This window comes from Falco punctatus (genome assembly GCF_963210335.1).
Source record: "Falco punctatus genome assembly, chromosome: 6".
NCBI classification, from domain to species: Eukaryota; Metazoa; Chordata; class Aves; order Falconiformes; family Falconidae; genus Falco; species Falco punctatus.
Window position 1 is genome coordinate 35,795,619 of NC_137585.1, and position 26,949 is coordinate 35,822,567.

The 26,949-nt window shown below is 49.0% G+C and overlaps 2 protein-coding genes across 4 annotated transcripts in view; both read left to right on the plus strand.

Moving 5' to 3' along the window:
* Positions 1-13,501, plus strand: part of CACNA1I (calcium voltage-gated channel subunit alpha1 I) — a 103,681-nt gene extending 90,180 nt beyond the window's left edge. For both annotated transcript variants that reach the window (XM_080392984.1, XM_080392985.1), the window contains exon 35: positions 1,228-13,501. In XM_080392984.1, coding sequence (XP_080249110.1) covers positions 1,228-1,929 — 702 coding nt within the window. In that variant the 3' untranslated portion in view covers positions 1,930-13,501. The remainder of the gene's footprint in view (positions 1-1,227) is intronic.
* Positions 13,502-13,551: 50 nt separating this feature from the next.
* GRAP2 (GRB2 related adaptor protein 2) overlaps positions 13,552-26,949 on the plus strand; it is a 119,268-nt gene continuing 105,870 nt past the window's right edge. The window contains exons 1-2 of one of the 2 annotated variants that reach the window (XM_080393015.1): positions 13,552-13,677; positions 15,733-15,795. In XM_080393015.1, the coding sequence (XP_080249141.1) occupies positions 15,737-15,795 (59 nt within the window). In that variant the 5' untranslated portion in view covers positions 13,552-13,677; positions 15,733-15,736. Of the gene's footprint in view, positions 13,816-15,732; positions 15,796-26,949 lie in introns of both variants that reach the window. The other variant, XM_080393014.1, reaches the window with a different exon arrangement.

Genomic DNA, 26,949 nt, shown 5'->3' on the forward strand with positions numbered 1-26,949 from the left:
GAGGGAAGATCAAGTGTTTCTGAAGAGTAGAGGAGACAGAGGTCAAAGTCCAGTAGAGGTCCCTGTTATTGTTCTTGGAAGATACTCCACAAACAATTCCTGTTGGAGGAGTACAAGGACACTCTATTCCAGACAAACTAAAAAATAGAAATAAAATCATATGTTATCCAGTTCTATGTGACAGACACTGTTGGCACAATACAAACGTGTATAAATTCACCAAGGATAAATTTAGCTTTGAGCTGAGACCGCTGAGTTGTTGCGGTGTTGAAACTTCAAGTATAAGTTTAGACATGAAGAGAGAGAGCTCCGGAGCTGGCGTACCACTGGGGCAAAAGTGCTGAACACTTGTAAAGGAGAAGTTGGTAAACTGATTACATGATGCAGACTGTATTGAACAGCTGTGGTTCAGGAGACTGCTTCCAGTCCTGCATGCACCATTCCCAGTGCTGTGTCCCAGTGATGATCTCCTGGAGCAGACCAGTTTCCTAGGAACAACTGAAATGCAGCTCAACTATAACTGAGCCTTGATACAAGGAAATTAAGGCTGTTCCCTGCTGGAAGGGGACTCCAACTTTCTGCCCTACATACCATCACTGCCACTAGTTCTGGTCAGAAGAACCATGAGGCCTCTTTTCTCTTCCCAAACATTGCTGTTTTTTTTTAATGAGAAGAGGTCTTTGTACAGGGCCTAAGGTCAATGTGCAGAAACCCCATTACTTCCGACCAGCTGATGGTTTTGATGTGTCTGTAGCCTGTGTGGCAGGTTCACAGGGAAGCCAAGAGCAAGGACCCACAGGGATTCTTGGCTCTGCTGCCTACTGGACCACCAGTGGTTAGGGACAACCCAGTGGTGAGGGCTGTAGAGCTCGCAGCAGATCCAGCAACCCTTCCTTTTGGTGAAACATTTCACATGGGAGAGGAAGATTAATTCTGGAGCAGAATGAAATCAGAGCTTAAAATATTGAAATCTTTCCTCCTTCCCTGGAAGGGAATAACCTGGTGCTTTGTATCATTGCTCAGGTGGTTTATAACTGCCCTCCCCAGCAGAGAACAGCAAGAGAGGAATTGGAGTTTTTTCCCCTTTTTTTATAATTGTGGTTTATTTTCACACCCCAAATAGCTTAAAAAAAAAAAAAAAAAAAAAAAAAAAAAAAGACGGCAAAGTGTCTTGCCTCCTGCCCATCTCTCTCCTGAGACCTGTATTTTTGCACTCCTGCTCCCCAGGCCCCTGAGAGTGATACCTCGCTGGACAGCCGGAGCAGCAGCTCGGCAGGCAGCTTGCAGACCACACTGGAGGACAGCCTCAACCTCAGCGACTCTCCTCAGTGCACCCTGGACCTCCCGGTGGCTCTGTGCCCTGTGCCAGCTGCCAGCAGCCAAAGACCCTTGGCAGCCCCCCTCTCCCCCACCTCTCGCCACCGAAGCCTGCGGGGCAGGGGGCTCTTCAGCCTGCGAAGCATCTGTCGTCACCAGCGCAGTCACAGCAGCGGCGGGAGCACCAGCCCTGGCTGCACCCACCACGACTCCATGGACCCCTCGGATGAGGAGGGGGCAGGCAGCAGCTTGCGGGGGGGTGGCAACAACAGTGAGCCTTTTGAGACCCTCAGCAGCCTCTCGCTGACCTCACTTTTCTCACCCCCACCGCCGGGGCTGACGCTGGTGAAGAAGTGCAGCAGCACCAGCAGCCTCCATACCAGCCCCTCGCCGCGTCGCCCTGCTGTCCACCACGCCAAGCCCTTCTACACCGTTGACCCCCGGGGCTTCCTCTCAATGCCCTCCTGGGTGACAGACTTCTGCAAGGACACCCCATCGCCCAGGGGAGGAGAAGACCCAGATGGCCCAGGCAGACTGGGAACAGGGGACCGCGGCTCCCCGCTCCCATCTAAGCTGGAGCTGGGTGACGGAGTCAGCAAGAGGAACAGATGAGGGTCCCTGGGGCGCAGGGAGGGAGTGTTTGGTCTCTGGCACGGGGAGCATGTTTCACTAGTTTCTCCCCAGCGGCAATTCCAAAGGATTTGCAAGAAAAAGAACCAGGCAAACAAAAATTTATAAATATATATATATACGTAAATATATATATATATATACATATATATATATAAAAAATAAATACTCTGGTACCGTACCTCAGAGGCATGGGAGAGTGCAAGCAATATGGGAACAGTCCTGCCCAAGGGCACGACCTGGACTATCACCGCAGAGACTATAGTGACAAAAGGCCATGGGGCAGGGAGGGACAGGACCCTCCAGCCAGAACTGCCACGTGGCAGCTGTTTAGTTATATACATATACATATACAGAGAGATTGATTTATTTATTTTTTTTACTGAGAGATTATGAATTTCAGAAAGTGCTAAAGAGGAACAAGCAAACAGGGGCTGAAGAAGGTGCTACACCAAACTAGGAGGGAGAGGGCGAAGGGAAGGGAAGCAGGGTGAGCAGTGAGGGAAGAATATCTGGGGTTTGCCTCGCCTGTTTCTGGGAACTTCCTTATTGTCCATACTTCCATTTCAAACATTAAAAATCGTGGGCCAGATCTTCAGGTCGAGCGTAAATTGGCAAAATGCAATTGTGTGCTTCTGTTGGTGTAAAGCAGCAGAGCTCTGGCTTCAGGTGGATTCATGCTGATTTACAGCAGGTGAAAATCTGGCCCCAGCAGCAGGGAAAAGCAAACAGCCATGGAGCACGGGAAACGTTTTGAGGTGAAAAGCCTTGCTTCGAAGGGAATGTGTGAGCACAGCAGGCAAGCTCATGGGAGGAGGGGATGGAGGCTCCATGGCATATTTTCGTGGTTGTTTTTTTTGGGTTTGTTTCTTTCATTTTCCAAAGAAAGAAAACTGCTAAGGGAAAAGAAATTACAAGATAGGTAGGGAAATCTGGAGTGGGAGAGACAGGGTGAAAGGGGAGGGGGAGGTCAGAAGGGGAGACAAAATTGAACTTTTCCCCCTTTCATTTGCAGTAATTGTGATATTTTGTTTTAGAAGCCCAAAGGTGCAAAAATCATCTCTAGAGAAACCTATCTGTTATTTTTGTATCTATAGCTATATATATTAAAAGAAAACAAAACCTAGAATTTAAAAAAAGACAAATAAAAGCAAAGGGAGCTTCAGCAACACAAAATATAGTCAGTCCCCTGGCCAAGGGCTAGCCCTGTTCCAAGTCCCGCCGAGAAGACCCTACAAGAACATCCTTATCTCGGTGGTGGCTCTGCCTCCTCTCCAGCACATCACCTTCAACTTCTGGCATTTTCCCGATGTGCATCAGTGTAGCTGGGACCAGAGTCCTGCTCAATGCCAACTGCAGACATGGAGAGCAGGGAATGTTGGCTTCTGTGTGTGTGCATGCAAATGTAAGGATGTTTGTGTGTGTTGTGTCCAGGCTGACCGGCTCACCAGCTAGGGAGGTGGTGGGGAAGGGAGTAGGAGAACTGCAGCTCTCCTTGCCTCTGCCTCGCAGGGGAGTGCGGCCGGGGAGGGCTGCGGTGTGGAGGGTGAAGGCAGACTGACTCCTTGAACCATGACCTGCTTCAGGATCCAGGATCTGGTCCCGCAGACGTGATCTTCTCCTGGTGTGGCTCCAGCAAAGCCTCTGGAAGCTGCATGCCTCCTTGCCTTTCCAGCGGTATGGCTGCACATGTCTCCTTCCTGGCCAGGGCCAGCCTGGATCTCCTCCTACAGCAACTCCAAGGTTTTGTGCCCTTCCCATGTTTTCAGGTGGGTAGGAAAGCTGGCCCCCTGGGGGCCACAAAGAATTTTGGATGTCACCTGTCACCCCTGGGAAGCTCCACTAAGGTGTGTCAGAAAAGACAAGAGAAGGGCGGCAGGGGAGAGAGGGTAGCAGTGCAGTGGAGACGGGAAGGTTTGGAGGCTGGGACATTGCTCAGAGAATGAGCAGGGCTTCCTCAGGGATTCCTGTCCCATTTTTTCCATCAGATCAAGAGGGCCCCTGCAGCCTGCCCAAAGCTCTCCCAGCTGGCATATGAAGCATTATGAAGTGGGCAGTACAAAACAGATGTTCCAGTTTTATTGTGACCTGCCTGATTTTAAGCAGCTGCTGCATCTTACGAACTGGGGCTGTAAACAGCGAGCGCGTCAGATGGGACCAACAGCCAGAGAAAGGATAATTACTGTGTGGACTTGATTTATTTGCTGCAAGGAACGTTTGCTGTGTTGCAAGTGTGCACACTGACTGCAGGGAGATCAGGCCTGTGGGAGAGGACAGGAGAGCCTAGGTCCTTGTCCTTGCAGAAAGGATGCTGATCTAGATTTATTAAAGCAATAATAAGGGTCTTTAAATGCTTTTTTTGCACTGGTGGTTCTTTGGATGAGTCGCCCCTGCTTGCTTACCCGTGGGCAAAGGAGAGACACAACACGTGGTTTCACATCCTTGGGGAAAGAGGGCAGTCAGCCCACAAAAGGCTGAACGATGAACTTGGGCTGCACAAGGCTTAGGCTCAAGCCCAGAGCTGCTTTGAAGCCAGGGGTAGTGCTTGCCAACAAGACCCAAACAGTTAAAACCCATCCAGACCCCAGACCATGCAATGCATAGAGCGTTTCCTGGAAGATGGCCATAATGGGACTTGGAAGTGGGACTCCGAACTGTCCTGGCAGCCGTGTAAAGCCACAAAGCCGGTTCAGTGACCCTGCTTTAGCAGGGGGTCGGACTAGGTGATCTCCAGAGGCCCCTTTCAACCCCAGCCATTCTGTGATTCTGTGTGGACTGTGAAACGTTTCAGCTGAGGAATGAGAGAAAGGTTAGAGATCGGTGCAGTGCTAGAAGCTACCCCAACATTCAGTCATGACAGAAGTCTGGCCTGCACTTGGGATAGCTGGAAGGGGACAAGGGTCAACAGATGGTGGTGGTGACCTCATAGGGTGACTTACAGCCCCTAGGGTAGATGCTCTCTCAGTTTATTTTGGTGGTTCCTGGAAGTGACTTACAAGGACAACCTTCTTTGTTTCTCTTGTGGTTTGGGGTTCATGACGGTTCTTTTGCTTTGCACAGTGTCTCCCCATTGCCTTCCAGCAGGGCCATGCCACCCGTCCCACCTCCCTGCAAAAGGGCTTTTACCCTCCACCTTAGGACTCGAGCAAAAGCCTTCTGGCTTAGGAAGGAGATTGCCATGGAAACAGAAGACTGGGTTATCTTTGGAGAATATTTTGTCTCTCTCTTTTAATTATTTACTAACTGTTTGAAGAAGAAGGAGGAAACATCCATCCTTCCTGAAGAGGAAGCAGAATACTAAAACCCAGCAAATGCCTTGTGTTTTTGCTGGGGATTTCTGTGGTGGGGCAGGTTGTGCGGTTTCTCCTGGCAAGAGCTGCCTTTCCCAGCTATGCCTGGCTGTTGGCACCAAGAGAAACCTCTGTCATCACCCACCTACCTCCCAGACAACACCTGAGGGCAGTCCAGGAATTGCCCAGGCATCTTTTCAGCCTCCCATCCTCCCCACTTCCCACAGGGAACTATATCGTGGGCAGCTCCTGCCAGGAGGCTCTTTGCTGTTGTCAGCCTGAGATCGCTCTGTTTTGTCCCGATGCCACGTTACCCTCGTGCTTGGCTCCCCCACGTCTGCCACTGAAAGCGGTCCCTCTTCCTGCTCGGTGCTGAGCTCCTCCACGTGCTCACACACCGTACCATGTCCAGCTCCGGCTGCTGCTCTGTCAAGTTTGGTGTATTTAGCTCTTTTCATCTTGGCTTGCCTGCTGGTTCCTCCACCTCTTTTCAATATTTTTCTCAGTGTTTTTTTCTAAGCCCTCCCTGTACATACGCAGCCTCTGGGCCCACCAGTGTGGTTTATTGCAGCTGTGGAGCAGAGCCCATCCCTAATGCTTTGCACCTTCTCTTCCACATTGTCCTCAACTGCTCCAACCTGCCCATGGAAAACACACACCCATACTTAGCATTTTTTCCGCACCCAGAGACCCTGCCTCAGGACTGCCAAACGAATGAAGTGTACTGCTAGGTGTACTTCTCGTGGCATCTCCATCTTCATCTGCCTTACTACTACCAAAAGTTTCCTTAAGAAATTAGACATATGGGAAGCAATTGCCAGTGTGACCACTGTTTTGTTTCATGGGAAGTTGGCAGTGTGGTGCATTTGGGGTTTGGTGTGGTTTTTGTTGTTGTTTTGGGGGTTTTTGCGAGGCTAGGTCCTGTGAAAGACTGAACACCACCAGCTTTCTGTGAAATGAATACGGGTTGAGTAGGCCTGGGGGAGGCAGAAATTGAAAGTGTAATTGTGCAGGAAAATAATCTTCCAGACAAAAGAAACCTACAGCAAAAAACTTAGATGTTGTCAAGGAATTTTGTACTTTTCCTTCTTGCTGAGAATGAAATGATTCCTGCCAAAATGGCTCTCATCTCCAACATGCTCCCACAGGGCATCACAGAGGTGTTGTGTCCTGTGTGGCCCCTGATGACTGTCTCCTCAAGACACCGGTCCACTCACCCACCCCACACACAGAGCACTGAAGACGGGTCCCCAGGCAGTGACATGCCTGCAAGGCACAGCGGGAAATGTGCCCTGCACGCCCACTGTGCAATGAGAGCAAAAGGCATCCTAGCAGCAGCCCAGAAGCAGAGATTTGATTCTAGCCATCATAACTAAAAACTCAAAATTTGTTATGGAAGACGTGGAGATAAGCACCTTTGGTTTGCTTGTTCTCATCACAAGAATTTCACAGAGAAGAGAAAAATTAAACCCCGCTGATTTTCTGACTAGCTGCAATACAGAACACACAGTGCACTTTCTAGGAAGTGCTTGGTACTTTGCAAAGTCAGGCCCCTGGATGTATGCCACCCACTTCAGTTTATCTGGGTATGATCTAACTTTCCAAATATTCCCTTCCCTGGTCTTCATGAATACTTTATTTTATGAGATCTGCCTTACATCTCAGGTTTTCCCGTGTTATTTCTGTTCCTTGCTAGGGACTGGCTTCCAGTAGGAACTCAATAGCTCGGTATCTTTGAGTTATCATTCATTTCCCCCCACTCATTTAGACATATATGTTTCTTCTCTAGCACTTTTTTCTTCTTTGCATATTTCCAAGCTCCCTGTTTATTTTTGCTAAGATCCTGTCACACTTTGAGTGGATGCTGGCAAGGCGATACTCAATATTGGTGCCTCCCAGCCACTTCCAGAGCAGATGTGCTCAATTTACAAGAGCTCTCACCCCCAACAAAACCGGCATCCCAGCCTCCAGTTTGCAGCATGCCTCTGCTTTTGCTCCAACAGCAGTTGCAGTAATAAGGGCTGTGCCCTTTCCATTATGACAACGATGGGATTGCACAGATGCTCCTTATGGCCAGGTACGTTCTCAGTTTCACTTTGTACATCAGCAAAGCTGCTGAGCATCTTTCGTGCTTGTGACATTAGTAGTAGCAGGGAGGACTCGGCACCTCATGAAGTTTCTTCCATGAGTGGTTGGGCTGTTGCCTTGCAAGCCACAGCAGGCTCCAGCTCACGCTCTCCCTTTGCTGTGCAGAGCTGTGGGCACAGAGGAAAACAAACCTTTTTCCTTACCCGTTTTGCTTGCAGTCACCAAAGTCAGCAGGTACAGCTCTCTTTTTGTCTCATGGTCTGCGAAGCAGAATGATAGAGTCGGGGAGGCACTGTTTTTCCAAGAATTTTTTCCTGGACACCAGAGCACTTTAACCCCTCTGGCTAACACTGTTTTAGTTACCTGTATTATTTCTGAAAACTTTGAAAGGTGCTTTGGCTTGGGATTTTTTTGTTTGTTTGTTTCTGGTTGTTGGGGAGGGTCGGTGCACACAGTGCACCATGCAAAACAGCTGCAGCTCCTCCTGCAGCTCTTCCCTTTCCTCCAGCTTAACATCCTGGATGAAATTTTTGTACTGTAAGTTACCTGTCTGGGCTGACCACAGTGTGGTGGGATTTGAAGCCTGCCATCGCTCCGTTGCCACAACTTACTTTCTCTCACCTTTCTTATGACTGCTGCTAAGGCAAGAACACTGTTGCCTTGCAGAGCCTAGCAAAGCATCTCCAAAAAGGGGGCTGCAAACCACCCAGCACAAGCCGGTGGCCACCAGTCCTTCAGTCAGAAACACCCATAAGGGGTAAGGTGCTGCCTCATAACAAATCAGCAGCAATGTTGGGCTGTGTGGATAGCAAAAAAGGGAAAATATTTTTCAGTGAAACATATTTAATCCAAGCTTTTGCTCTTAAATTGCAAAGTGCCTTCTTAGGAGAAAGATACCCACCCAAACACAAGGAGGAGAAATGTCATACAGGAGCCCAAGGTACATGGTCCACACACAAGCAGGCATTTTTATTACCCTGCAAGTCCTTGGTATAAGTCTTGCTTTCAAGCTATCACAGCTTTGGATATGAGGTACCAGGTGGGCTTTCCTCTAAAACTACCATTGTCATTTTTAGCTGCATCTAATAGTCACTGGGATGATAACAATGAAAGTGGATGACCCCATTTCTCCTTTCAATTACAACTTCACAGTTAATTTATTTCTCATTTATGTACTTCTCCCACTTCCTTATCTGAGCCTTATGAAGGGATTGTTTCAAGATATGATCTACACACAGAAATACTACAGAATTCTAGATAATAATAGATATTTCTAAGAAAGAGTTGAGTGCAATGTAAGTGGATTGGCATGGATAAAAAAAATCTGCTTTTGTGTGTATATTCCCTCTACATACATACACATACCACCCCCACACCCCGTACACTTATATTTCCTGCCACAGTCTTTAAAAATGACCTTCCATTGAATGTAGAGTTACTAACGTGTGAGGGACTGTTAATCATCATTGGCCACTGATTACTTTCTGCTGTTATAGTAAGCCCAGGCATAGGAAATAAATCAGGAAGAAAAAAAAATAAAAGAGAAACCAACAATAAACAACGTGGCATTGAATAAAAAAAAAAACCCAGAGAGACTATTCTGAAAATCCCTTACTGTCTGCTCAAGTATTTATTCTCGTGCTTCCATAGTCACTGCCACTTTATGTGTGTGTGTGTATGTGGGTGTAGGCATGTACCTGTTTCAGGATGGCTGTGGTTTATAATCAGATCTCCAATTAGTCTTTTTTTTCCAAGTGTATATTAAAGCAATAAACAGACTGAACTGCTGACACAGGACACTACTCATCAGTAGTCCCCGCAGCACTGACAGGCAATGCCCGGGCAGCACTTCCATCACTGTCTGCAATGAGTTGCAGAGGTCTCTGCTCACCCCAGGGCAGAGAGCCCCTTTCCACCCATGCACCATGGACTTGGAGCAAGGGGCAGCCTCAGAGTGTTACAGCCTGAGATGCCAGGCACAGCTCAGCTGCAGCCCGTGCTAGTCACTGTGGCACGTTCATATCTGCTACTCAGGGACTGGCATCTGTGGGGGGGGGGAAATCGGGGTGGCGGGTGACTGTGGCAGACCGCATGGTCAGGCATGCAAGGGCCTGGGGCCCCTGGACCCGCCACGTGTATGTGTGCATGTACGTACACGGGGGGGGGGCACCAGGACCTTCCTCGCAAGTGAAATTGCTAGTCCATCTGCAATTCAGGACTTGAGCTGTGGCACTTCAGCATCAACCATTCCCTCAGGAACAAAATAAGGTCACAGGTCCATGCTGAAACATGTTGAAATATCGTCCCTTTTCAGCAAGGCCATGCAGGCACTCACACGAGGGAGGCCAGGGGAACGGCAGCTCGCTCTGCGGTGGAAACCACCAGTGCACAGAGCCCTGGCTGGGGTGGGCAAGCAGGACAGGTACCCCTGCGCTGCTCACAAATTCAGAAGGCTAGTTATCACCTACCTGAACATTGTTCCTACGTGGGTTTGCACATGAAACGGAGACAGTGTTGGCAGCAAGGAGGGACCAGGAGCCCCTGCCCTTGGCCCCGACATCCTGGAGCCTGACTGAAGTCTGACCCATAACATGGGATTTTGCTTTCAGTCCTGGGCACCTCTGATGTGGGCATGGCTTAACAGCCCAAAATCTCACAACAAAGCAAGGGTGCCTGTGCATCTGCTGGTTCTTTGACCAATGTCAAGCCCAGGGCTCTAGATCCTGCTCCAGCGTGACCCCTCCGGGCCTCTTCTGTAATTCTGCTTTGTGACCAGCACAGAGGCAGAGCCATCGCCTCCATCCCAGCTAACTCCAACACCCTGATCTGCTGGGACCCGCTGGCAGGCTGAGCCATGGGGCTGGGAGGGCTGGCTCCACCTGAGCCTGGCTGGTAAACAGCCTTTCCTTCTGTGCTTGGATGGACACAACATTTTAATGTTTATTTGTGTCCAACCAGGCAAAAATACAGCCTAGGTAGCAAACAGATGAAAAGGCCTGAGGGGAATTTGCGCTAACGGTGGAGAAAGCTAGTTAAGGATCTGGAGGAGGCGAAGATCTGACTCCTCGCTTGAGACATGGATGATTCACCCTGAGGGACACACCAAAGGTGCAGGTTTCTTCCCTCCAGCCTCATGCTCAGTGCTGCTGCATTTTTCTGCTCTGTAAATACTGCAGGAATCAATGCAGCGGCTAATGTAGCACTTTTGACATTTGAGGGGAGATTACCTCAGAAGCAAGTGTATAAATCTGCTTCATCAAAAGTCCAGAGGCAGAAAGCAGATGCTGACTTGGAGACTCTCTCTGCCTGCCTGGAGTCTCCTGGTGGAAGCCCCGGAGGGGCAGGACCCATGGATGTGGGAAGCTGTGGGGCTGTTGCAGCACCGGATGGGTCTGAGCACGCAGGTAGGGAGGGAAAGAGGCAGCCTGGCTGGTTGTGTTGTTTGCTTTGCACTGGTGATGATGCAGTGGTATCATTTTCATGCTAAATGCTAATTTTCTGCTTTGCTGGCCTCAGAATCGCCTACATTCGTATCCTTCATTGCAGCAATTAAAGGGCTGGGTGCTTGAGCTGAGGCACTTGCGATGAGCAGGATTTTAATCGGTGTGCATTGGAGAGAAGGAGGAATGTGATTGCCTTGCTGTTGCTGTGGGAACGTGGGCAAGCAAACCTGGGCCCATGATGGGTAGGAGAGCCCCTACCGCAGTACACATGTGCATTGGCTTCAGCCCAGCGCTGGACCAGGGAATTCAGGGTTGCTGCATCTTCCACTTCTCCACCTGGTCAGGTATTGCTGTACAACTTCAGCAAAACATTGAAGCAAATCACCTGCTCCCCTGCCTCATGTTCCTACCCTGTGAAACCACCCTCCAAGGTGCCATGCATCACGCAGTGGTCCCCAGCACGTTGCAGGACAGGTTGAGCATCACTGGCGTGTCCCCTCTGATGGAGGCAGGGCAGAGGGAGAGGGCTTCAGTGTGCACCTGGGTTTCCCAGGTGTGCCTGTAGGCAGAAGGAGGCAATTACATACGTCCCTGCTATGAGACCGCAGCTGAGGCTGCTCTGCACAGGTTGGCAGGAGAGTCTGTTTGTGAAAGTGCTAGGAAAGATGTTAGCGTGTGAGTACTTAAGCATTTACACTGTTTGCCTAAATCATAAAGCTTGTGCTGGTGGATATGCTCCACAGATCCTCTCTGCCTCTCCAGCAGACTTAAATGTTCCTCCAGAGGGGAACAGGGGCTGCATCACTTCAATCCTTGCTGCTTTGCTTTCCCTTGGTGCGGCTCAATGCCCGTGTTTGCAGGGAGGGGACCATCCTGCCAGGGTCCCCAGCAGAACTGTAACTCTCTCTGCTGCTGCTGCAGCAGCATGGAAGCCATGGCATGTGACATGGGCAAAAAAAACCCTGAGAGATGGAGTGGAGAGGGGGTCCGGGGCTCACCCTGTCTTTGTGCCCCATGTCAAGGGATTTCCACATGCAGGGGCATCTGCAGGAAAGGAACACCATTGGAGAGACCAAGCCCATATGAAGTCTGCAGGAGCCACTGGAAGGGAATGGAGTAAGGGATGGTAATTAATGCTCTTGGGGCAGAGAAAAGCTTCCTAGGTCATCATTTCCGCTCCTCCTTGAATTCACCCAAATTCCTTCCTACACACCCCTCTCCTGTTGTCACGCCTTTCTCTCCTGAGCTCGTGTGTTTGGCTCTGGGGGGGACACAGGGGAATGGGTCAGTTACAGCCTCTTTTATCTGACATGAGGCTGCTTGCGCAGGTCTCCTTACACACCTTGAGCTATGTGGGTCCCTCAGCATGGGCATCCATGTTTTTTAAGTCCCTTTCAAGTTCAGGTGTCACCACCATGTTAATGCTCCTTGCATTATGTCCATGCTGAGTCAGTTTCCCCAGTCCCACTCCTGGCTTTCAGCATCACTTCTGCTACCAGGGGTCCTCAAACTTTTTAACCAGGGGGCCGGCACGCGGATGCAGTGGAGGCAGTCATCTGCGGCTGCTTGGTTCCCCCCCCAACCCCTGGCGGTGGGGGATGGGGGGTGTCTGTAAGAACGGGGGGCCGGATTGAGGACCCTCGGGGGCTGTATCCGGCCCGTGGGCCGTAGTTTGAGGACCTCTGTGCTACACCCTCTGTCAAAGGTACTGCTGCGTGCCCCCTTCAGGGACCTCCCCAGTCACTTCAAAGTCTCATCCCCGACCCACCCACAGGAAGGGGCTGGTGTCCCCTCACAACTCTTCCTGCATCGTGGGTGCTAGAAGGCAGGAAGGGGTGTGGGAAAACACACCTTTTCCAACTGCTCTCAGTAGGTCTGAGCATTTTCTGAAAATGTCCCGAGAAGGAAACCCTCTGTCCATGCTGCCTCTGAGAAGTGGGAAGGGAGAAGGGGGTGTTAGTGGACCAGTGCTGGCTGTGTGTGATCCGTGCCCAGGAGCCAGGCTCAGGGCACACAGGCATCCAGGGTGATGGGCACAGGGTGAGGAGGCCATGCCAGCTGTGAGGCAGGGCTGCACTCAGCCCATAGGGCTGTAGACCAAAGTGGGGTGTGGAGACAAACCTGAGCTTGCCTCAACATAAGTACTCCGGGCAGTTACTTGTGAAGGTGTGGAAGAAGAAGGCTTCAGCATGCACTCCCCATGTGCACATGGGACCACACAGGTCTGCGCCAGGGTAGTTTCACTGCTCCCTGCACCCAGGCTGGCATGAAATGAAAGCAGCCTGAGACGACTTCACCTGCTGCGATTCTACCGTTGATGGCCATGGAGACATGCCTTATTTCTGTCTTACTCCTTGACCCTCTATTCTTCCATCTGAAGTCCCTGTCTGTCTCGCTTCCCCGTTTTGTAGCGCACCCCCTTTTTGTAGCAGTCAGAGGTGGGAACTGCAGACAACACAGAAATCAGAGGAGCGGCTGGTTTTGTTTCCTTCACCGGTTCAGCAAAGATTTTGAATCTTCTGTCCAGATTAGCCACATATTGCAATGCCTGTCTTGTTTCCATGTTCCCATCAGTAAATTTCATCTCAGAGACATTTGAAAACTCCTTGTTTTTCTGGAGGTTTTAGCAATGCTGTTGCTCTCTGTTCAGGCAGAAGGCAGTGGGCAAGCCTCAGCAAACAGCCCAGGCACACCTACAGCACGGCTCCGCAGCACGCCGTGCCTCGGTGGCACATGTGGTCTGGGCAGGTCGGAGCTGCTTTGTGTACACGTGTCAGCAGCACAGCACGGTTACAGAAGAGCTGCCTTTACCCAGCCTGGGCTACAAGATACACATCTTTTCGACCTTCTGCTTCCCAGCCAGGGGCCAACCTGAAGGACTCGTGGAGGAAGAAGCAGTTGGGGAGGAGGTGGGTTCTTCCCTCACTGAGCTCACAGCTCCTTTGCAGCAGGACCCTCTGTCAGGCTCCATCTGACCCCTCTAGAAAGCATCTTTTCAGTCTGAGGCAGCACTTGAGAAGGGAGGGCACACACAGTGAGCCAGAGTTGTAAGTTTGTTATTTAAAAAAATAACAACAATTTTAAAAAAACAACATCATTGCTTCAACATACGTACTCCGGGCAGTTACTTGTGAAGGTGTGGAAGAAGAAGGCTTCAGCATGCACTCCCCATGTGCACATGGGACCACACAGGTCTGCGCCAGGGTAGTTTCACTGCTCCCTGCACCCAGGCTGGCATGAAAAAAATAACAACAACAAGTATGTTGTTTGTGATAAGCAGTATCTGAAACAAGGTGCTATTTCTCTTTTCATCATGAACAGGTGGACTCCCAGGGCTCAGGTATGTGGGCAGGAGGTGCTTGTAGGGTGGAGTGAAGGTGCCACATTTGGACCCACTGCACATCCCAAAGGTACATATCAGCCAGGTCTCCCTGCTGCAGAAAGAGGATGAGCAAGACCCTGGCTGGGGTAGACACAGGCTTGGACACAGAGGTAGCAAATTCTCTCTCCCTCCTTCAGAAACATGGGTGAGAAGGGAGCTTTCTCCCACAGCAGCCGAACTTTGTGCACAGCCCATCTTCCTCCTGCTGTGTGCTAACGAGAGCGCAAGGAGGAGAGGAGCTGGAGACTGACAGCCATGAGGGATTTCTACTGCTGTTTAGGACAGACCTCTCTCCATCTCTTCTCCTGTCTTTCCATTTGTTTTGCCATCTCCCTCTTTTTCCTTCCTCCACCCATTCTCCAGCCGAACACCCTTCCCTCAAGCTCAGCCCTCCACTCCCTTTTGTCCTAGTCCTCCATCCCTTTTCTGTAAGTAAGGAATTAAATAGGCCTCTGTGGAGGCAAACCCAGGTAAGTAGCTTCTCACTTTATTCCCTGGCTAGGATATCAATACAATTAAAGAAGAAGCACCTCCTAAGGACACTGCATTGATTTTGCTATCAAGTCCAGCATGCACCAGGTCAGGGTTTTGCAAGCATCCTTAGAGCTACAGGCACATTTGCAGCATGAGAGCTCACTGTGAGGTCTCAAAGCCCCTACCTACCCAGGTCCCTACCACCTGAAGTAGCAATAACCATCCTCCAGGCACTGCCCCACACATAGGACCAGGGAAGTTGGGATCTGACTGGCACCAGGGGCTCTCCATCACTCAGATGAGGCCCACCTGGAAGCCAGTTAACAGAGAGGGGTAAAGGGTACCAGCCTCAGGACATTTGCATTTAGTGGGTAATTAAGTGAATCTGAAGGTAGTAGGATCAAATAAAAAAAGAAAGGACAGACAGGAAAGGTTTTTTTTGTTTTGCAGAGCTTTCTTGGCTGGGGCTGTCTGTTGGTGCTGCTATCTCATATCCATGCCGTTAGAGTAAATAAACCTCCTCTTGTAAATGCTGGCCTTAAGCCACGCAGTAAATTTTTATGCCAGCCGAACCTGTGCTTGGTCACTTGCAGCAGTGTGTTGCTTCTTGATATGATGCTGCTGTATTGCTTTCACTGCAAGCGCCAGAGGGAAAGGCTGTGAGATGCTTTCCTTTGGGTCTCAGTTCCAGGTACGCTCCAGTATCTGGCCAGTTTTCTTTATTGCTTGCTCTTACTCTTCATATTGTAGCAAAGTTTCCTGTAACATTTTACTCCATGTTTCTGCTTCAGACCTGACCCAGTCTTTGCATTTTCCTCTCCCTGTTAATCTTGGGATTAAGAAAAAGCTGTGCAAGTATGACTTGAGCTTTTAGAAATATTTTCTCCTTTAAAAAAAGAATTAGCTTGCAATGAGCAATGCTTTTTATTTAGAACTGAATTAATGAGTTTTAACTGAAGATGGGCATGTTGGGCATTAATATGTGTATAATTATGCAAAACCACTGTTATGTCTCTAATGAAAATTAGATTCTACCACCGAGGCTGTGTTTTGTAATAATGTATATCTTCATTTGTGCTGGTGTTTTGTGTTTTTTTTTTTTTCCTAGCTGTATGACCTGGGATTACAGTTGCTATGGTGATAAGACAGTTAGTGAAAGAAGGAGTGAAAGGTAAGTTTGTATGTCTGCCTGTGCTGTGGGGGGGGGGGGGTGGGGGCTGGCAGTCTCCTTCCCTGGTGCTGCATCTGCCACTTGCTCTTGCTGTGACTGAAAAACACTACTGTGCAGGCTATGGTATTTTCTCAGTAGCTTGGGAAAGGGCGCTCAAGCAGTGATAGCAAGTTGGGGATTTTTCCCCCAGCAATAAGTGTGTGTGACCAGGCCATGGGATTGCTGTACTGGGAGTGTTTTTTAGTGGGGTGGGAGGGGACTGATCTCCTGTGTGTGTGTGTCTGTGCCCTTGGCCTTACAGGGGTTTAGAGGTGGCGATGCCTGGGCTAGTGGGACCCAGAGTAAAACCTTCCAACTACTCTTGTGTATTTGTTAACCTGTGTTTGTGATTCTCTGTGCCCTGGGCTTGGAGTTGGGGATGCTGAGCACAAGTGGCAGCTCCATCTCTCCTGTACTCCGAGTTATGTTACCAGCCCTTCTGTTGGGGTTTGCTTCGTGGTGCTTGCTGCAGGCGAGGCAGTGTCCCCCAAAACCCTTCCAGCAACCAATGCCACCTCCAGACCTCAGCAACTAGCTCTGGGGTACAGGGTTTGTTTTGTTTTGATAAGTAATTGATAGTCGAGGACAGTCTGTCCTAGGTGCATCTTTCTTTATTGACAAGGAACATACACAAGGTCCTGTTTCCCTGAACACAGCTGCCCAAAACTCCCAGTGTGTCTCCTAGCCTGTGCTCTGCAAGCAAAGCTCTCCCTTAGCTCGCTCTGTGTTGCGCAAGAAGCGCTTCCCTGGCTCCCAGCCTGCCTCTCCTGTTCTGCTGCCCCTGCCTTTCTCTGCGCCCCTCCATCAAAACTGCCCTCACCGTTTGCTTTAAGCTCCTGGTGGAAATGCTTACCATGGAAACTCAGGCTGACTAGCCTTGGTGATTGCAAGACTGATTCAGGCAGATTTTTTTGCAATTGCCTATTCCAAAACAGCTGAACAGCTTCTTTCTCCTTTCTCCTGAAAGAACAGTGACTGCTACCACCACCAGCTTAAAAATTTTCACTTGATCCTCCCAGCAGCAATGCTTCTTTGTAGCTCTGTGGAGCTCTGGGTAGTGTTCTTCTCTCAGGTACATTGTGAATTAACATATTGAAGGCCAGAGTCTCAGGCTTTCACCAACTGGTCTCAGTAGCCTTGAATATCTCCTTGGACTTGTTGAACATTTTATTGGGTATTGGTTTTCTACCAGAGGTCTTATTACTGTGATTATCAAAAGACAAAAGTGTTTTAAAAGTCTCTCCTCTCCTGCCCCACCATGCTTTGTGTTTTTTCCCAAGTGAACTCTTTGCCTGTTTGCAGCTTATCAACAGCACGACTGCTGTAGTGCAAGCAGACAGCGCTCTCCCGCTCACCTGGGCAGGGGTAAGGCAAATGAACTGGCTGACAGGGACAATCCTGTGCTTGCAGTGCTTTCTCCCCTTGAGGAAAACTCTTCCAAGCCGCTAAGCAAGCCTCTGAAAGGGATCCTCTTCATGCTCAGCCACCCTCCCACCCACAGCCATCAGTGGCTGCACAAAATGCCTGTGCTCACAGAGGACCCCACAGCTGGGGGAGAAGGTGGAAAAACCTGATGGGCGATGCCCAGTGGTGACTAGAGAACAGGGGCAGTCGCTTGTCAGTCTTAAGGTAAGGGTGGGAACTTGAAGGAGCTGGATTTCAGCCTGTTGGAGAGTTGTTGCTGCTCTCTCATGGAAGAGATGGTATCCTAAGGGCTAAGACTCTTCTAGCTCAGAAGGTGGGGAGCACTGAAATAACAGAGCAGCCGCTTAATCTACTCCTCCAGTGGGAGTCTGTCTTCCTTCCAATCCCCGAATACCATATCAGGTGCCAAGGACAGAACAAACCTGCAGCCTGCTCCCCGCTGCCCACATGGGACTGCTCAACAAAGTAAATTTGCCTGCATCTTCTCCAAACCGCGGGGCTTGGCAGCGCAGGTGCCCAGCTTTCCCCCTGAGGACTGCTAGAGCCTGTCTGCTCTAGGTGAACCTGCTTTAGCAGGGGGGTGGGCTTGATGTGCTCCAGAGATACCTTCCAACCCCAACCATTCTGTGATTCTGTGACTGTTTCAAAGTGCTGGCAAACGTAGCCAAGAATATGCTTCTGTGTGCAAACCCTCGAAAAGCAAAAAAGAATGAAGACCTCTGCAAGGGGAGGTGCAGCTCAGGAGTGAAACAAACTCACATTTTTTTAACTCTTCTTCCTGAGGTGGGGAAAAATTGGCTCTTTCTCCTTCTTACCTGTTCTGGCTGAGTCCTGCTTCAGCTGTACCACATCTCAAGGTACACTTGAGATAGGTATGAGGCTCTGCAAATGGAACTGAACAATAACAAGGATGATGGTTCATCTAGCCTGGAGGTGCCACTGAAGTTAAGTTGGCCTATATCTTGCATCAAAACTGCTTACATAAAGGAAAAAAGATGGGTCATTGTCACAGGACACTCCCTTCTGAAGGGAACAGAAGGCCCAATAGGCAGACTGGACCCACTTCTTACGGGAGTCTTCTGCCTGCCCTGGGGCCAGGGTTAAAGATGTGAAAGGAAGCTTCCTACCCTGATACAGCCCTCAGGTTATTATCCATTATTGATTATTTTTTTTTAGGTAGGCAGGGATGAAGTTGCAACAAGAAGTTTGAAGGCAATCAAGAGAGGCTTCAGGGCCTTGGGACAACTGGTTAAGGGATCGGGAGCACAAGCAGTGTTCTCCTCTGGCCTTCCAGTTGCAGGGAATGATGAGGGAAGAAACAGGAAGAGCCAGCAGATCAGTACCTGGCTCTGAGCTTGATGTCATCAGCAGAATTTTGGGGTTTTTGATTGTGTGTTGGTTTACATGACGCCAGGCCTTCTGGCAACAGATGGGGTACACCTGTCTCAAAGAGGGAGAAGGGTCTTTGCACGGGACTTAGCAGGGCTCATTGAAAGAACTTTAAACTAGATTTGAAGGGGGAAGGTGATAAAAGCAGGCTTCCTAGAGATAAGCCTGGAGGCGACACACCAGTGTTTGAGCGACAGTGTGCTAGTGAGGTCATTTGGTCTGCCATCTCAGTGGAGGTAGGGGAAGTATAGCCATGTGGTAGCAAAGATGCTAGAGTTACCGATGTGTTAGAAACCATGGAAACACCTGAGAATGGTCATGTATGAATTAGGGCTTCACCCGGCTAAAAGGTGGCAGGATCAATAGACCCACTGAAGTGCATCTATGCTAATGCACACAGCAGGGGCACCAAACACGAGGAACTGGAAGCCATTGTGCACCAAGAAAACTATGACATGGTTACCATCATGGAAACAAGGTGGGATGAGTTGCACAACTGGAGTGCTGCAGTGGATGGCTATAAACACTTCAGAAGGGATGGGCAAGGAAGGAGAAGCCCTATATGTTAGTGAGTGTTTTGATTGTCTAGAGCTTAATGATGGTGACAAAAGGGTTGAGTGTTTGTGGTAAGGATCAGGGGAAAGGCCAACCAAGGCAGATGTCATGGTGGGAGTCTGTTATAGACCACCCAACCAGGATGAAGAGGCAGACAAAGTATTCTATAATCAGCCAGGAGAAGTCTCACATTTGCTAGCCCTTGTTCTCATGGGGGACTTATCAGATTTCTGCTGGAAATACAATACAGCAGAGAGGAAACAGTCTTGGAGGTTCCTGGAGTGTGTGGAAGATAACTGCCTGACACAGCTGGCGAGGGAGCCTGTTAGGGAAGGCGCCCCGCTGGACCTGTTGTTTGTGAACAGGGAAGGACTTGTGGGTGATGGGATGGCTGGAGGCTGTCTTGGTCGTAATGATCACAAAATAATAGTTTTCAGTGCTCAGAGAAGTGTGGATGGGGTCAGCAGGACTGCTACCTTGGCATTCTGGAGGGCTGACTTTGGCCTGTTTAAGAGCCTGGTTGACAGAGTGCCTTGGAAGCAGTCCTGAAGGGCAAAGGAGTCCAGGAAGACTGGAAAGAAGGAAATCTTAAAGGTGCAGTAGCAGGCTGTCCCTATGGGCTGAAAGATGAGCCAGTAGGGAAGACCACCAGCCTGGCTGGAACTCAGGAAAAAAAAGGAGAGTATATGACCATTGAAAGAAGGGATAAGCAACTCGAGGGGGGCTACAGAGGTGTCATGAGGTTATGCAGGGAGAAAATCTGAAGGGCCAAAGCCCAACGAGAGCTTAATCTTGCTACTGCTTTGAAAGACAATAAAATATGTTTCTCTAAATATGTTAGCAACAAAAGGAGAGCTAAGGAGAATCTCCAGCCTTTATTGGATGCGAGGGTAAACAGTGACAAAGGGTGAGGAAAAAGCTGAGGTATGTAATGCCTTCTTTGCCTCAGTCTTTAACAGTAAGACCAGTTGTTCTCTGGGTACTCAGCCCCCTGGGCTGGAAGGCAAGGCTGGGGAGCAGAATGAAGCCCCCATAATCCAAGGGGAAATGGTCAGCAACCTGCTACACCACTTAGGCACACACAGGTCTATGGGGCTGGATGGGATGTACCCGAGGGTACTGAGGGAGCTGGTGGAAGTGCTCACCAAGCTGCTTTCCATCATTTATCAGCAGTCCTGGCTAACCAGGGAGGTCCCAGTCGAATGGAAGTTAGCAAATGTGATTCCCATCCACAAGAAGGGCTGGAAGGAGGATGCAGGGAACTACAGGCCTGTCAGTGTGACCTTGCTGTCAGGGAAGGTTATAGAGCACATTGTCTTGAGTGCCATCACATGGCATGTACAGGACAACCAGGTGATCAGGCCCAGCTAGCATGAGTTTATGAAAGGCAGGTCGTGCTTGACTAACCTGATCTCCATCTATGACAAGGTGACGCACTTTGTGAATGAGGGAAAGGCTGTGGATGTTGTCTACCTAGGCTTTAGCAAAGCTTTTGGCACCATTTCCCACAGCATTCTCCTAGAAAGATCTAGAAAACAAGTCTTATGAGGAGTGGCTGAGGGAACTGGGGTTGATAAGCCTGGAGAAAAGGAGGCTTGGAGGAGACCTTATTGCTCTCTACAGCTCCCTGAAAGGAGACTGTAGTGCCGTGGGTGTTGGTTTCTTCTCCCAGGTAACAGGTGATAGGACAAGCAGCAGTGGCCTGAAGTTGCACAAGGGGAGGTTTAGATTGGATGTTAGGAAAATTTCTTCACTGAAAGAGTTGTCAGGCATTGGAACAGGCTGCCCAGGGAGGTGGCTGAGTCACCATCCCTGGAGGTATTTAAAAGATCTGTAAATTTGGTGCTTAGGGACATGATTTAGTGGTGCACTTGGCAGTGCTAGGTTAACGGTTGGACTTGATCTTAAAGGTCTTTTCCAAGCTAAAAAATTCTGTGATTCTGGTATGTCATCTATGAGCTGAGGCTTTCCAAGCTGTGGACCTTCTCATCTCAGTTGAGGTTGAACCAAGGAGGTGTATGCAAAGTAAAGGCAGATTTTTTGCATGATCCCTGATGAGTCTGGTTAATGCAGCAGGTTGCCTGGTAGTAGTGAAGTGTCAGATGGTAACAATCCTTAAAGGGGAGGCATTAAGCCTTTTATAGCCTTGGTTATACTGTGGGTCCAACCTAGGTCAGCAGCATAGAGTAATAAACACCAGGCTGATATTTGGGAGTGATCTAACAGTTTTGGGCTTCAATTCGGATCTGCTAGTGCCAGGTCAGAAAAATCAATACAGCATTGAGCAGTGTCTTCATCAGCCTTTGACTTCTCTGATCTCCTCCCTTAGCCTTCTGCAGGTTAGTGCTGAGGTGGGTGAGATGTGTGTGTGTACATACAAACTCACAGTGCCTCTGCCAGCTGGGTATAAACAGAGAGCTGGAAGCAGCCTGGGTGGCTGTCGGGCTGGGGCTGGCCTCTTGTCTCGAAGAAAACCTGCTGCAAAAAAATAAGATACCTTCATTATTCCTCCTCCCCCTTCTCTAAATACTCATCATAAGCCGTTAAAAGGTGGGAGCTGTGGACTATGAGTCCTGGCTTGCCATTGTCCTGCATCAGGAGGACAGCCCAGTCAGCACTGGAATATCCTTCCCCTCTCTCTGCCGCCTCTGCGTGCTGCATCCTCATGCCAGGGGTTCATAAAGAGCATACAGAGAGGTATGTAGCAAACGTGCTGTGCCTGTGACCATAATCTCAAATGAACTAGTGAGGTGCTTAAGGACAGAAGCTACTACCAGGGTAGGAGCAGTTGGACAAATGCAAGGTGGCCGTGTGGAGGGATTGCCATCACAGGTTTGGTCTCTCGGAGGGATGGGTGGACAATAGGGTCAGAAGAGGTCACAGCCCGACTTTCACATCTTCAGACACTGATGCAGCAGCATGGTTCCATTGCAGCCCTTGTAGCCTGTCCACAAAAGCACCATCAAATACAGGCATGTCATCTTGAGGACCAACAAGTAACCAGGAGCTCTGTGGGTGGAGCCCTGAGGGTCCTGTGTGTTTGGCAGGGAAATGAGAGAGGTGGTGGGTTTCCCTTGTTGCAGGACAGAAGGAAATGGTGGTATGTGGGAGGGATGCAGCTGGCTGATGAATTGACCACCTGCTTTGGGATCCAGTGTAATTGCAGTGTTTATAGGCAGGTTATCAGCCACAGAGCACAGCAAATGGGTGGCAATTTGTGCGGGTCGGGGTGTTTTGGCGGTTTTGCTTTGTTTTTCGCAAGAGCCATGAGATGCTGTAATGTGCCTTTACATCAGATGTCTGTGCTCCGAGGTTGACCCAGGTCACCAAGTTTCCTCCTAGACTTAGCTCTGGGCCAGCAGGGGCGTGTTGTGTCCTTACCCTTGTGGGATGGTGGGGGAATGGGCTTTAGCTGAGAGCTGCAGTGGGTCCTCAGGGAGGACGAGCAGAGACTGCTGCACTGTATTGCAGTGTCACAGCATGGTTATCCTCTCCTGGCATCACATGCAGGCTGCAGTGAGAGCAGTCCCTCATGCAGGGGAGGGATGGAGGGTGGGTGAGTGGGTGCAGCAGGGACATGGGTCTCCAAGGGGAGCAGAGGCAGTATCTGTTTCCCATGACCTGGCTGGCAGTTCGCTTATTTTCTGCAGTTTATCAAACCCTGCATGGCCTGGCAGTTTTAGTACCTAGGGCATAGCTTGCCTGCCTAGCTCTTTGCCTTTGCCTAAGTAGTCATCACTTCTCTGAGCTTGCTGGCGGGAGTGTTGGATGAGGCTGCTCTGATCACTACAAGGGATCACCTCAGCAGCCGGTGGGCTCCCCCTGTGGCACAGGCATATGCATTTATTTTCCTAAGCTACGTCTTTCCCACTAAGGTTTTCTTCTCACATGCAATACGGTGGAGAAGGGCGTGTGTTTTCTGTTGGGTTCTCCTCTTTGGCTGGGGGTAAAGTGTTTTGGCTGGAGGTCTGGTGCCTGGGATTTCATCTGCAGGGGCTGTGGTCCTGCTGTGACTGAATGCTAGTGACCTCTAATGGACAGCTCTGAAAAGCCTTACGGAGGTATGGAGGCCTTTTAGACATGAAGCTTTATCGTTACGGTCATTTTTATACATAGCTACTGTGGATGTAGCATTAGAGATATCTCAAACACCTTTAAGGCAGTCCTGTTGCTTATGACTTGTATACTTGCTTTTGCATTTCTATTCCTTCTTAACCAGCAGGAAAGAAGCAGCTGAAACACCCCAATTTGTTGATCTTTATAGTTCATTTGTTTTTCTTGGCATCTGAAGAGCAGGGAAGTTGAAAGGGGTGCAGGAGGGACAAGTAGAAAATGAGGAATGTAGTCAGCTTCTTAGTGCTCTTTAAATAGCACTTTGCTAACCAGAGTGACCACTACGGCTCTGCTGTTTCATGTATCTGTTTGTGATTTGAAGATCACTTTAAGTGCTGCTTTGTTTTTTACAAGTTGGAGTAAAGTTAAATCCACGTGGAAGATAAGGAGCCTTTCTTATCTCCTAAATCAAGGGAGAGGGATGGTGACTGTTGACAGCCTACAGAGCAACGTACTCTGCAACCCTTACACTCTTTGCTAGTGAAAGTGTTTGACATCCTAAGACACCTGCTGAAAGCAAAAAATCGGTGCTTACACGTTGAGAAGTGTTGGGAGCATTTGGTATCTCTTTTCCTATATCCTCTTAAGGCTTCTTTTTTCTTTCTGGCTCTGGTGTCTCCGGATGAACTCTAGCTGTGGGCCACAGGTGTGCTTTTTCAAAAGCAGGAAAGAAACAGCACTTCAGTTCTCTATGTATCAGCTGTTTTGAGATGCCTGAAATACAGTACTACATTCAAAGGACATCTGATTAAATTAAAAGAGGGCAAGCTTGGAACTAAGCTGCAGATCACTGCCAAGTGAAAGCATGCTGTAAAACTAACTCCCTGCCCCAGAACAGCACCAAAAGCAGGATCTCTGTGAGATTCATTTGGGCTGGACATGAGAGGTGGCTGAGAAAATCCAGAGGTTTCAGAATAAATAATGGAATTTACTGATAGTATGCTAAACCCTATGCTTCAGTTCCTCAGCCAATTTCTATTAGGAGCATGATAAAATTAACACAGAAGATCAATGCTTCTGCATTATTTACCTTCTCTGTAGCATCTGGCAGTGGCCACAGGGAGACCGAACTGACAAAGGGCTTGGCCTGGGACAGCAGCCCTGTGCTTTGCCAGGGAGCTGCATGTCTCCTTCCCTAGCTCCCTCCTTACTCGTGGCTGCCACTGATGTTTACAAGGATGATTAAGTTAACCGGAGGGTTGGCTGATCCATGGCATGGCTTACAGCTTCCCCTTCCAGATGAATGAGCAGCTGGCAACGTAAATGGGGGCTGTCACCTTGTAACTGGGACCTCCCGTTGGCTCATTTGTGCCTGTCCCCTCCTGGGGCAGGTCGGGGTGCCTGGGGAGGAGGGAACCCTTTTGGAAGGTGATGGTTCTCCCCATAATGGTGCTCAGCAGCTCGCATGCTGGGCTGGCATGGGCATTTCTGAGGCAGGCTTGACCCCACCTGCTCAGAAAGCAAATTAAATAGCCTGTGCTTTGGAATAGCAATAATTCAGGGGGCAAGGCTGAAATAACTAAATATGAACGGCTTCGTTAGGTGGATCCTGAAAGGTGGCTGTAACAACCTCGCACTGGCGAGGATGGCACAAGGCTGGGGTGCTGGGAGGGAAGGGAAATTGAGGGTGGTAAAAGCAGATATAACCTGGAGTAATGACGTGGGGCTAAGCGTGAGAAATGGAGCCTGCGGATCAGCAAGGGATTACTGATTTATTAGCTTCTGGATTAGTGTCTCAGGGCCAGAGACTGCAGAATAGACTGTATTGAATTATTCCTTATCAGCTGGTGCTGACTGACTCAGGGCTGTCCCAGTAAGCTCCCTGGGTTGGGGAGGTACTTTCTGTCAGGCTGGCATGCCACAGTAAATAGCTTGGAGAGAGATGGCTTTCAGGAACAAAAAAGCCATATGGAGATGAGAAATTATAGAACTCGGGGGTGAAAGAGTCACACAGTAGTTGCTCAATATTCTCCTTTTTCTTCCTTAAATTGAAAGCTCTATCTTATCTCTAGATCAAGTCTCTCAAGACATAGCTGGAGGTTTCCAGTCTTTGACTGCTATAGCTTTGATTTCAACACCTTTCCGTGTTCTTATTTATTCTTCAAAGGTGAATTCCAACTAGTCAAATCTGCTTTGGCTATAGATCTAAAATGTCTGGGGATATAATTTTAACCACATAAACCAGTCACTATTGATATATGAGTGTGAGTAGGGAAGAGAAACAGACTGTATAAAGAAAAGAGGACAAGTATGCCTGCAGCTTCCTTGTATTTATGCCATGAGGTTGGAGGAGGCAAGGACAGAGGTGGTGGCAGAAACCGATGCTGTTTCAGCAAGGGATGCATGTCACTCTGAGACAGCAGCAGATCCTCATCAGCCATGAGTGTGGTGAACCCGGATTTTGGATGAAACATCAGCCTAGGCATCCCATTCACATTTTGCGACTGAAGATTTTTATGCAACTTTCCATTGGGAAAAGGACACACAAATTTGTTCTTCCTCTACTTGGGAAGAAGGGTGAACTACACTTTGCATTTCTACTGTCCTGTGTTTCTGCCACTTCCCAAGCCTGCTGGAAACGTAAAGAGGCATAGGGCTACCTACGAGACAGGTTCTGGTTCCAGTGCTGTGATGGACTATTGAGAAGTGCTGAAAGAAAATCCCTATTGCAGGGGTAATACCCTCGGTCTGTGGAACGGTTTTACACTCTGCAGTATCAAAGATGGTGTAACACTAATGTTTTTAATCTTTATTTGCAAAGGAAAGCTTCCAAGCATGGACCAATTACAATTTCATGCACTTTGAGGCTTGAAACAACCACCAGCCAGAATTAAGGCTTTCTAGCAGAGCTGACTATCCCAGGCATCCATCACCAGAAATTTCTGAATAAAATGCTGGTCATTTGAATATGTGAAATTTGTTATGATGCAAACAAGTGAGAGCTGGGCACTCACAGGCAATGAGGAAAATGAAGCCACCTAACAACAAGGTTCCTGCCTGTAACATGCATTTTGTGATGTAGAATGCAACAGCACGTTTCTATATAAATAATAACTAAAATTGTGGTTCCTGGATAAGTGTGGTGGCCTGCCAGCAACCTCTGTACAAACCTCCAAGCTCCAGTAGCGAGGGGGGATCATGCACCTTAACTAGACAGTGTGGTCCACAGCCAGAAATACAATCCTTCCCTGAGTGATATGCCCATGATTACAATTCTATGTATTACAATTCCATGTAATCACGCTGGCATATGAGGGGCTTCATTGCCCTCAAGCTGTTAACCACAGTCTTTAGAGTAAGCAGGCACATCCTGTGGCCTGAATGACCTCTCAGAAACCATACTGAGTACTCCTGGCCTAACAGAAGTGTTAGAAGCACTTCTGTGTCAGCCCTATGATCATACTGGCTCTTGAGAAATATTAATCTTCATTGGGCTTCACTGATTGATTCTCAGCTGGGAGGCCTTTGAGGAAGTGCAGGTGATTCAGAAATGAATGATGATGACTCACTGGGTAACACCTGGGCCCTCTCTAACACTGCGGTAGAGGCATTTTGCTGCCAGTGGTACTATATTTTCATTTAGAAGTAAACCTAAAGGCTTAGTTGTTAGTGATGTTGTAACATCTTCCACAC